The sequence below is a fragment of the Petromyzon marinus genome, unplaced genomic scaffold, assembly GCF_048934315.1.
Source record: "Petromyzon marinus isolate PM22_M1 ecotype Great Lakes invasive population unplaced genomic scaffold, UKy_Petmar_22M1.pri1.0 PM_Scaffold_17, whole genome shotgun sequence".
Lineage (NCBI taxonomy): Eukaryota > Metazoa > Chordata > Hyperoartia > Petromyzontiformes > Petromyzontidae > Petromyzon > Petromyzon marinus.
This window is the reverse complement of record NW_027423135.1, coordinates 1,768,293-1,780,844: the sequence shown is the minus strand read 5'-3', so window position 1 is coordinate 1,780,844 and position 12,552 is coordinate 1,768,293. Positions and strand designations below refer to the sequence as shown.

Sequence of the window (12,552 nt, the reverse complement as noted above, 5' to 3'; positions counted from 1 at the left end):
CCTACGTGTTAAACAGACAAACCTTGTCGCGAAAGCCTACGTGTTAAACAGACAAACCTTGTCGCCAAAGCCTACGTGTTAAACCGACAAACCTTGTCGCCAAAGCCTACGTGTTAAACAGACAAACCTTGTCACCAAAGCCTACGTGTTAAACAGACAAACCTTGTCGCCAATGCCTACGTGTTAAACAGACAAACCTTGTCACCAAAGCCTACGTGTTAAACAGACAAACCTTGTCACCAAAGCCTACGTGTTTAACAGACAAACCTTGTCACCAAAGCCTACGTGTTAAACAGACAAACCTTGTTGCCAAAGCCTACGTGTTAAACAGACAAACCTTGTCACGAAAGCCTACGTGTTAAACAGACAAACCTTGTCACCAAAGCCTACGTGTTAAACAGATAAACCTTGTCGCCAAAGCCTACGTGTTAAACAGACAAACCTTGTCACCAAAGCCTACGTTTTAAACAGACAAACGTTGTCGCCAAAGCCTACATGTTAAACAGACAAACCTTGTCGCCAAAGCCTACGTGTTAAACAGACAAACCTTGTCGCCAAAGCCTACGTGTTAAACAGACAAACCTTGTCACCAAAGCCTACGTGTTAAACAGACAAACCTTGTCGCCAAAGCCTACGTGTTAAACAGACAAACCTTGTCGCCAAAGCCTACGTGTTAAACAGACAAACCTTGTCGCTAAAGCCTACGTATTAAACAGACAAACCTTGTCGCCAAAGCCTACATGTTAAACAGACAAACATTGTCACCAAAGCCTACGTGTTAAACAGACAAACCTTGTCACCAAAGCCTACGTGTTAAACAGACAAACCTTGTCGCGAAAGCCTACGTGTTAAACAGACAAACCTTGTCGCCAAAGCCTACGTGTTAAACAGACAAACCTTGTCACCAAAGCCTACGTGTTAAACAGACTAACCTTGTCGCCAAAGCCTACGTGTTAAACAGACAAACCTCGTCGCGAAAGCCTACGTGTTAAACAGACAAACCTTGTCGCCAAAGCCTACGTGTTAAACAGACAAACCTTGTCGCCAAAGCCTACGTGTTAAACAGACAAACCTTGTCACCAAAGCCTACGTGTTAAACAGACAAACCTTGTCACGAAAGCCTACGTGTTAAACAGACAAACCTTGTCACCAAAGCCTACGTGTTAAACAGATAAACCTTGTCGCCAAAGCCTACGTGTTAAACAGACAAACCTTGTCGCCAAAGCCTACGTGTTAAACAGACAAACCTTGTCACCAAAGCCTACGTGTTAAACAGACAAACCTTGTCACCAAAGCCTACGTGTTAAACAGACAAACCTTGTCGCCAAAGCCTACGTGTTAAACAGACAAACCTTGTCACCAAAGCCTACGTGTTAAACAGACAAACCTTGTCACCAAAGCCTACGTGTTAAACAGACAAACCTTGTCGCCAAAGCCTACGTGTTAAACCGACAAACCTTGTCGCCAAAGCCTACGTGTTAAACAGACAAACCTTGTCGCCAAAGCCTACGTGTTAAACAGACAAACCTTGTCGCCAAAGCCTACGTGTTAAACAGACAAACCTTGTCGCCAAAGCCTACGTGTTAAACAGACAAACCTTGTCACCAAAGCCTACGTGTTTAACAGACAAACCTTGTCGCCAATGCCTACGTGTTAAACAGACAAACCTTGTCACCAAAGCCTACGTGTTAAACAGACAAACCTTGTCGCCAAAGCCTACGTGTTAAACAGACAAACCTTGTCGCCAATGCCTACGTGTTAAACAGACAAACCTTGTCGCCAAAGCCTACGTGTTAAACAGACAAACCTTGTCACCAAAGCCTACGTGTTAAACAGACAAACCTTGTCACCAAAGCATACGTGTTAAACACAAACCTTGTCACCAAAGCCTACGTGTTAAACAGACAAACCTTGTCGCCAAAGCCTACGTGTTAAACAGACAAACCTTGTCGCCAAAGCCTACGTGTTAAACAGACAAACCTTGTCACCAAAGCCTACGTGTTAAACAGACAAACCTTGTCACCAAAGCCTACGTGTTAAACAGACAAACCTTGTCGCCAAAGCCTACGTGTTAAACAGACAAACCTTGTCGCGAAAGCCTACGTGTTAAACAGACAAACCTTGTCCCAAAGCCTACGTGTTAAACCGACAAACCTTGTCGCCAAAGCCTACGTGTTAAACAGACAAACCTTGTCACCAAAGCCTACGTGTTAAACAGACAAACCTTGTCGCCAAAGCCTACGTGTTAAACAGACAAACCTTGTCACCAAAGCCTACGTGTTAAACAGACAAACCTTGTCACCAAAGCCTACGTGTTTAACAGACAAACCTTGTCACCAAAGCCTACGTGTTAAACAGACAAACCTTGTTGCCAAAGCCTACGTGTTAAACAGACAAACCTTGTCACGAAAGCCTACGTGTTAAACAGACAAACCTTGTCACCAAAGCCTACGTGTTAAACAGATAAACCTTGTCGCCAAAGCCTACGTGTTAAACAGACAAACCTTGTCACCAAAGCCTACGTTTTAAACAGACAAACGTTGTCGCCAAAGCCTACATGTTAAACAGACAAACCTTGTCGCCAAAGCCTACGTGTTAAACAGACAAACCTTGTCGCCAAAGCCTACGTGTTAAACAGACAAACCTTGTCACCAAAGCCTACGTGTTAAACAGACAAACCTTGTCGCCAAAGCCTACGTGTTAAACAGACAAACCTTGTCGCCAAAGCCTACGTGTTAAACAGACAAACCTTGTCGCTAAAGCCTACGTATTAAACAGACAAACCTTGTCGCCAAAGCCTACATGTTAAACAGACAAACATTGTCACCAAAGCCTACGTGTTAAACAGACAAACCTTGTCACCAAAGCCTACGTGTTAAACAGACAAACCTTGTCGCGAAAGCCTACGTGTTAAACAGACAAACCTTGTCGCCAAAGCCTACGTGTTAAACAGACAAACCTTGTCACCAAAGCCTACGTGTTAAACAGACTAACCTTGTCGCCAAAGCCTACGTGTTAAACAGACAAACCTCGTCGCGAAAGCCTACGTGTTAAACAGACAAACCTTGTCGCCAAAGCCTACGTGTTAAACAGACAAACCTTGTCGCCAAAGCCTACGTGTTAAACAGACAAACCTTGTCACCAAAGCCTACGTGTTAAACAGACAAACCTTGTCGCCAAAGCCTACGTGTTAAACAGACAAACCTTGTCACCAAAGCCTACGTGTTAAACAGACAAACCTTGTCGCCAAAGTCTACATGTTAAACAGACAAACCTTGTCGCCAAAGCCTACGTGTTAAACAGACAAACCTTGTCGCCAAAGCCTACGTGTTAAACAGACAAACCTTGTCGCCAAAGCCTACATGTTAAACAGACAAACCTTGTCACCAAAGCCTACGTGTTAAACAGACAAACCTTGTCGCCAAAGCCTACGTGTTAAACAGACAAACCTTGTCGCCAATGCCTACGTGTTAAACAGACAAACCTTGTCGCCAAAGCCTACGTGTTAAACAGACAAACCTTGTCACCAAAGCCTACGTGTTAAACAGACAAACCTTGTCACCAAAGCATACGTGTTAAACACAAACCTTGTCACCAAAGCCTACGTGTTAAACAGACAAACCTTGTCGCCAAAGCCTACGTGTTAAACAGACAAACCTTGTCACCAAAGCCTACGTGTTAAACAGACAAACCTTGTCACCAAAGCCTACGTGTTAAACAGACAAACCTTGTCGCCAAAGCCTACGTGTTAAACAGACAAACCTTGTCGCGAAAGCCTACGTGTTAAACAGACAAACCTTGTCGCCAAAACCTACGTGTTAAACCGACAAACCTTGTCGCCAAAGCCTACGTGTTAAACAGACAAACCTTGTCACCAAAGCCTACGTGTTAAACAGACAAACCTTGTCGCCAAAGCCTACGTGTTAAACAGACAAACCTTGTCACCAAAGCCTACGTGTTAAACAGACAAACCTTGTCGCCAAAGCCTACGTGTTAAACAGACAAACCTTGTCACCAAAGCCTACGTGTTAAACAGACAAACCTTGTCGCCAAAGCCTACGTGTTAAACAGACAAACCTTGTCGCTCACCCCGCCAGGGTACCACTGTCTTTGCCTGCTGCTACAAACACGTTCAATGGGGGGACGACGAGGACGACGATGATGACGACGATGATGACGACGATGAGCAGGACGATGATGACGATGATGACGACGGTGACAATAATGACGATGATGATGGTGACGAAGATTTATGACGATGATGGTGACGACGATGATGACGAGATGATGACGATAATGACGAGATGATGACGACGACGATGATGACGATGACGACGATGATGACGACAACGATGATGATGAGATGATGATGATGACAAGGATGATGACGATGATGACGATGATGACGACGATGACGATAATGACGACAATGATGGTGCCGAAGATTGATGACGATGATAGTGACGATAATGACGAGATGATGATGACGACGATGATGACGAGATGATGATGACGACGATGATGACGACGATGATGACGACGACGATGACGAGATGATGATGACGACGAGATGATGATGACGACAACGATGATGATAATGATGATGACGAAGACGACGACGATGACGAGATGATGATGACAATGATGATGACAAATATGACGATGATGACGAATATGACGATGATGACGAGATGATGATGACGATGATGATGAGATGATGATGATGACAAGATGACGATGATAATGACGAGATGATGACGACGACAACGATGATGATAATGACGACGATGATGACGAGATGATGATGACGACGATGATGACGAGATGATGATGACGACGAGATGATGACGACGATGATGACGAGATGATGATGACGACGAGATGATGACGACGAGATGATGATGACGACAACGATGATGATAATGATGATGACGAAGACGACGACGATGACAATGATGATGACGAAGACGACGATGATGACGAGATGATGATGACGATGATGATGAGATGATGATGATGATGACAAGATGACGATGATAATGACGAGATGATGATGACGACAATGATGACGATATGATGATGACGACGACAACGATGATGATAATGACGACGATGATGACGAGATGATGATGACAAGATGATGATGACGACGACAACGATGATGATAATGACGACGATGATGACGACGATGATGACGACGATGATGACGAGATGATGATGACAAAGACGACGACGATGACGAGATGACGATGACAATGATGATGACGAAGACGACGACGATGACGAGATGACGATGATGACGATGACGACGACGAGGACAACGAACCACTCATGCCGAGCCGGTGGGCACTGAGTGTCTCTCGTCATTGCGTGGCCTCTGAGAAATCCGCTGAGCCCTGCCTGCTGAGAAATAAACCCCAGGGGGGTAGAGCTCACCAACAGCAACGCGTGCACACTGCTGGCCAGCCAGCTTACAGGGCTCCTACTCCTGCGTACGACCAACCCGTGTCGAACGGGTACGTGGCGTACCTGTGCGTATCGTGTGTGTCCAATGGGTACGTGCGTACCTGTGTGTATCGTGCGTGTCGAATGGGTACGTGCGTACCTGTGTGTATCGCGCGTGCGTGTCGAACGGGTACGTGTGTACCTGTGTGTATCGTGCGTGCGTGTCCAATAGGTACGTGCGTACCTGTGTGTATCGTGCGTACGTGTCGAATGGGTACGTGTGTACCTGTGGGTATCGTGTGTGTCGAATGGGTACGTGTGTACCTGTGTGTATTGTGCGTGTGTGTCGAATGGGTAGGTGCGTACCTGTGTGTATCGTGCGTGTCGAATGGGTACGTGCGTACCTGTGGGTATCGTGTGTGTCGAATGGGTACGTGTGTACCTGTGTGTATCGTGCGTGCGTGTCCAATGGGTACGTGCGTACCTGTGGGTATCGTGCATGTCGAATGGGTACGTGCGTACCTGTGTGTATCGCACGCGCGTGTCGAACGGGCAGCAGGTGCGTACCTGTGCGTAGAGTCCCTGCGGGGGGTACGTGCCCCCCCTCACGGGGTACATGCCGGGGTGCTGGTAGTGGCTGGGGGTCGGGGTGTACGGAGGGGGGGCCCCGCTAGCCGGCGGGGGCATCTTGTACGGGGTCCCGGGGCTGAAGCCTGCCGGCACAACAAAGGCAAAGGTCCCCCGTGTAGCCTCTAACAGACTGTAGGGGCAAGTGCAGTTAGTAGCGAGTAGCAGCAGCACCTGTGAAGGTAGACACAGACAAAGGTCCCCCGTGTAGCCTCAACAGACCGTCGGGGGCAAGTTGTCGAGCGGCAATATCTTTTCATCGGTTGCGTAACGCTGTGTGGAAGCTACCTGGTCTGTCGCTCCGCACTAAGCTTCAGGTCTTCTCGGCCACGGTCATTCCCTCCCTTCTCTACGCTTGCGAAACGTGGACCCCCCTAATGGAACATCTTCGCCGGTTAGAAACATTTAGGCTGGCCTGCCTACGATCCATCCTGGGTTTAACCAGGCTGGATTGTGTGAGGAGCTCACAAATCCTTGAAATATCTGGGCAAGGTCCCATCGGTGAGCTCCTCCGGCAGGCAAGGCTGCGATGGCTGGGTCATGTAGCCCGCATGCCCAGCCACCGCATGGCCTAAACAGCTTTTGTTTGGCCGGACCGAGGGGGCTAAACGGGCGCGGCACGGGCTAGAGAGGAGATGGAGCTGATGTGGTACAGGAGGACGTGGAGCTGAGTGGACTTGCCGATGACCGGTACCAGCGATGTCAAGATCGTGAAGGACGCTACTGGGCAGTTGGAGGTAGTCGCCCTCCAACAACAACGGAGGGCGGAGGGGCGACGCTCACAACAACGAGCGGAGCGCCGGGTGGCTAAAGCACAGCAGGTTGGCACAGTAGGGGGCACAGGTGGTGCATCAGCCAGTCATCTCAGTCAGTCGACCCGTGGCACCTGGGTCTGCCCCGTGACCTCCTGCCAGCGGGCGTTCGACACTTCACGTGGCCTCAGGGTGCACATAGCCTGGCACAAGCGTCGTGGTGACGTCACCTAGTGGCGAATGGCGGTTGTTGTTGTGTGTACACTGTGTGTGTGTGTACACGGCAAAACAACCCCCTACCTCCTCGCGGTGCCGGACGGGCAACTCTGTCGTGGACAGCGCTGTGGGGGGAGATCCAATTTTGATTGGCTCCTCCCCTCATGGCATATGTGTCCACCACAGGGGCTAAACGGGGGCTCTGGACGGGTGCGAGGGGCTGGTAACCCCTCCACCTTCAATTAATTACCACGAAACTACGAATTAAACTGAAATATGTAACAACTAAGCTTGTGCCGGAGGCCCCGGGGGGCCAGGCGTCTATGACGTCTCCTGGCCAAACCCCAATTGGCGGAGCCAGGAGATTGAATACCTACCCTCGGGGCTACTCCAGAAACAACGAAAAGCCACTACGGTTGGCCACGTGGAATGTTCGAACGCTCACTGCAGAGGAGAGGCTGCCATTCCTCTGTCGGGAGCTGGACCGGTACCGCCTGGATCTATGCGGCATTCAGGAGGTCCGGTGGACCGGCTCTGGCTCCTGCCACCATGAGGGGTGGACAGTCCTCTACTCGGGGCAGCAGACTGCCAAACAACAGGGTGTGGGTCTTCTTTTGAACAAAAGAATGAAGGGGGCGTGGGAGCGTGGCGGTGAGGTGTGGGAAGCTGTAAGCCCCAGGCTACATTGGGCTCGCCTTCCCATCAACCGGAGGCGAGGAATGGTGGTCGTGGTTACTTATGCCCCCACCGAAGATGAACATCCGTGGAGGGATGCAGGCAAAGCCGATGAGTCAGATGCCTTCTATGACCTCCTGTCACAGGTGCTGGCTAAAGTGGCCCCTCGGGATAGAGTCATCATGTTGGGTGACTTCAATGCCCGAGTTGGTCATGATACTGGCACCTGGTCTGGAGTGATTGGAGGGCATGGGCCAGATCAGCTCAATAACAACGGTAGGAGGCTGCTAGATTTTTGTGCAGACCATGGGCTTGTAATTACCAACACGCTGTTCCGGCATCGGCGCATCCACACAACATCATGGATGCATGCCGGGTCCAAGCAAGAACATCTGCTGGACTACATAGTGACGGACCAGCGAATGCGAGCCCATGTCCTTGACACCAGGACCTACCGTGGAGCTGATCTGCCCTCTGACCATCGACTAGTCATCTGTAAGATGCGCCTGCCATTCTTCCACTCCGGTGGTGGGTGTACACCCAGGACCCCATTCCAACCTAAAGTGGCCTGGTCTCAGGTATCTGATGAAAGTTGCAAGCGAGAATTTCATCATCGCTTGCGGCTGGGATTGGCATCGTCCCCGACTCCTGATGTCGAGGGTAAATGGGCGAGGTTTAGGACTGTGACTCATGCAGCTGCAATGGCTGCTTTGGGTACGCGGTCCAGACCTCCCCAGACACCCTGGATGACAGAGGAGTTGTTCACGATGGTTGAGAAAAAGTGACAGGCCCACTGTCATCGGCTACAGAATCCCACGTCAGAGAATGAGGAGGCTTACCGCAGCCTTCGCTCGGAGGTTCGGAGAGCCGTGAGGCGCTGCAAGGATGGGTGGTGGTCGCGGGTTGCTGAGGAGATGGAGTCTGCCTCAGTGGCCCGTGATCACAAATCTCTATTTAACTCCATCAAAAAAGTAACCTGCAGCGCCACACCTATTACCATCATTAGGGGAAAAAACGGTGATCCAATTTCCGACCCCCAGGAACAGGTTCGCAGATTTGCTGAGCATTTCTGTGAGGTCCTGGGGGAGGGAAAATCCCTCAGCCAGGAAAACATCGTGGCACAAAGTGAGGATGACCCTGCTGAGGCTGCGGTGCCTCAAATATTGGATGAAGTCACCCCCTGTGAGTGGCTGGCTGAGGTGCCATCTGCTGAGGAAGTATTGAAGGCGATCCGGAGTCTGAGACCAGGAAAGGCAGCGGGCAGAGATGATCTCCCAAGCGAAATGCTGAGGGAGGGTGGCGTTTGTGCACAGACTGCCCTATATGACATCATAACAACAGTCTGGACCACTGGACGGGTTCCGCAGGATTGGAAGGATGCCCTGGTGGTCCCCCTTTTTAAGAAGGGGGACCGCACAGACTGTAACAACTACAGGGGCATCTCACTCCTCAGTGTGCCGGGAAAGGTCCTGGCAAGGATTATTCAGCATCGCCTTGCCAGGCACGCTGAGGAGAGGCTTGCGGAGCCCCAATGCGGTTTCAGGAAAGGGCGGTCCTGCACAGATGCCATATTTTCTGTCTGTCTGCTACAGCAGAGGTGTAGGGAATTCCAACAAGACCTACATCTCTGCTTTATTGACCTGGTCAAGGCCTATGATACCATCAGTAGGCCTGGGCTCTGGGTCGTTCTTCGTGCTTTTGGAGTACCTGACCCTCTGCTCACGATCATTAAGGACCTTCATGATGGTGAGCGGGCCCGGGTAAAACTACGTGGCCGGGAGTCAGAGCCATTCCCTGTACACCTTGGGGTGCGACAGGGTTGTCCTCTGGCTCCCACATTATTTAACATCTATTTTGACCACGTAGTTCGTGAAGCCTTCAATAGCTGTACCGGGGGAATCTCCATATGGTACAGATATAATGGGAGGCTAATCGATGCCCGGGTGCGGTCAAGGGATGGCTCCCTATTGCTCAACCACGTTATGTATGCTGATGACTTGGTAATAGCTGCTCAGTCAGAGGAGGAGTTGGAGACGCTGCTGCTGAGACTGGAGCGTGCCACTAAGAGGTGGGGCCTTACCATCAGCCCCACCAAAACTAAGCACCTGCCTGGGTATTTTGTACCATCGGACACTCCACCCCCACAACTCCCAATTGGTGATGGGGCAGTTGTGGAGAGAGTGGAGAGTTTCCCATACCTGGGCAGTGTGCTTATGACTGGCTCAAGTTTAAGAGCAGAGGTCTCACTCCGAATCAGTCGAGCGGCAATATCTTTTCATCGGTTGCGTAACGCTGTGTGGAAGCTACCTGGTCTGTCGCTCCGCACTAAGCTTCAGGTCTTCTCGGCCACGGTCATTCCCTCCCTTCTCTACGCTTGCGAAACGTGGACCCCCCTAATGGAACATCTTCGCCGGTTAGAAACATTTAGGCTGGCCTGCCTACGATCCATCCTGGGTTTAACCAGACTGGATTGTGTGAGGAGCTCACAAATCCTTGAAAGATCTGGGCAGGGTCCCATCGGTGAGCTCCTCCGGCAGGCAAGGCTGCGATGGCTGGGTCATGTAGCCCGCATGCCCAGCCACCGCATGCCGAAACAGCTTTTGTTTGGCCGGATTGAGGGGGCTAAGCGGGCGCGGCACGGGCTAGAGAAGAGATGGAGTGATGTGGTACAGGAGGACGTGGAGCTGAGTGGACTTGCCGATGACTGGTACCAGCGGTGTCAAGATCGGCCTCTGTGGAGGAGGCTCGTGAAGGATGCTACTGGGCAGTTGGAGGCAGTCGCCCTCCAACAACAACGGAGGGCGGAGGAGCGACGCTCACAACAGCGAGCGGAGCGCCGGGTGGCTAAAGCACAGCAGGTTGGCACAGTAGGGGGCACAGGTGGTGCATCAGCCAGTCATCTCAGTCAGTCGACCCGTGGCACCTGGGTCTGCCCCGTGACCTCCTGCCAGCGGGCGTTCGACACTTCACGTGGCCTCAGGGTGCACATAGCCTGGCACAAGCGTCGTGGTGACGTCACCGCCACTTAGTGGCGAATGGCGGTTGTTGTTGTTGTTGTTGTTGTGTGTGTGTACACTGTGTGTGTGTGTGTACACGTGTGTGTGTGTGTACCTGTGGGGTAGGTGGCTCCGCTGCTTGCGTACACGGCCTGGGGGTAGGAGGGAGCTCCAGGAGGGAATGCAGCAGAGTAGCTCGCTGTACACACACACACACGTGTACACACACACACACAGTGTACACACACACAGTGTACACACACACACACAGTGTACACACACACAGTGTACACACACACACACAGTGTACACACACGTGTACACACACACAAAAAAAAGACAAAGACAAAGATCCCCCATATAGCCTTAACAGACTGTAGGGGCAAGTGCTGTTAGCGAGCACCTATGAAGGTCGGAACGGTACACGAGGGGGTGGGTGGCCAGCACCACGCCCGACCGCCTTTGTCTCCCTAGTGGCAATGTTTACACACCGCACCAGGTACTCATTTGAGGCTGAGTCGACCTAGGGGAGGCCCGGGACCGGTTCAGATAATCGTCACTTGTGTTGGCCGTGAGCGGGAATCGAACCCGGGTTGCCAGGTTCATAGCGCAGCGCGCTAACCGCTACATTACCGCTCCCCACCACTGTGTGTATCTATGTGTACCACTGTGTGTATCTGTCTGTGTACCACTGTGTGCATCTGTGTGTGTACCACTGTGTGTGTACCACTGTGTGTATCTGTGTGTGTACCACTGTGTGTATCTGTGTGTACCACTGTGTGTATCTGTGTGTGTACCACTGTGTGTATCTGTGTGTGTACCACTGTGTGTATCTGTGTGTGTACCACTGTGTGTACCACTGTGTGTGTACCACTGTGTGTATCTGTGTGTGTACCACTGTGTGTATCTGTGTGTGTACCACTGTATCTGTGTGTGTACCACTGTGTGTATCTGTGTGTACCACTGTGTGTATCTGTGTGTGTACCACTGTGTGTATCTGTGTGTGTACCACTGTGTGTATCTGTGTGTACCACTGTGTGTATCTGTGTGTACCACTGTGTGTACCACTGTGTGTACCACTGTGTGCATCTGTGTGTGTACCACTGTATCTGTGTGTGTACCACTGTGTGTATCTGTGTGTACCACTGTGTGTATCTGTGTGTGTACCACTGTGTGTATCTGTGTGTGTACCACTGTGTGTATCTGTGTGTGTACCACTGTGTGTATCTGTGTGTGTACCACTGTGTGTATCTGTGTGTGTACCACTGTGTGTATCTGTGTGTGTACCACTGTGTGTATCTGTGTGTACCACTGTGTGTACCACTGTGTGTATCTGTGTGTGTACCACTGTGTGTATCTGTGTGTACCACTGAGTGTATCTGTGTGTGTACCACTGTGTGTATCTGTGTATCTGCGTGCGTCTCACGCTGACCGTGGTATGAGCCGATGCCCAGCTTGGGCCCCATATAGCCGGAGCCTGGGGGCATAGGGCCATACATGGGGTTCATGGTGGTGTCGCTGAAGCTGCTGCTGCTGTTGCTGCTGCTCGTGGTGGTGGCGGCTTCGGGCGGGCAGTCAACCGGCTCTGCTCGAGGTCTGCTCACCGCACCGAAGGCAAAGATCCCCCGTGTAGCCTTTAACAGAGTGCCGCGTGGGGGCAAGTGCTGCTCGCTCGGAAGGCCGGCACTGGACACGAGCGGCCACAACAACCACGCCCGGCCGCCTTTGTCTTCCTAGTTCGTAGTGATCACCACACACCGCACCGCGCCGCGTATTCATTTGAGGCCAAGTCGACCTAGGGGATTCCCAGTACCGGTCCCAGATAGGTGCTGGTGGCCGTG

The 12,552-nt window shown here is 51.2% G+C and overlaps 1 protein-coding gene across 2 annotated transcripts in view; it reads right to left on the bottom strand.

Moving 5' to 3' along the window:
• Nucleotides 1–12,552, bottom strand: part of LOC116956824 (myelin-associated neurite-outgrowth inhibitor-like) — a 56,987-nt gene that overhangs the window by 29,112 nt on the left and 15,323 nt on the right. For both annotated transcript variants that reach the window (XM_032978671.2, XM_032978672.2), the window contains exons 2-4: nt 12,144–12,307; nt 10,827–10,910; nt 6,013–6,158 (exon numbers count right to left, since the gene is read on the bottom strand). In XM_032978671.2, coding sequence (XP_032834562.2) covers nt 6,013–6,158; nt 10,827–10,910; nt 12,144–12,219 — 306 coding nt within the window. In that variant the 5' untranslated portion in view covers nt 12,220–12,307. The remainder of the gene's footprint in view (nt 1–6,012; nt 6,159–10,826; nt 10,911–12,143; nt 12,308–12,552) is intronic.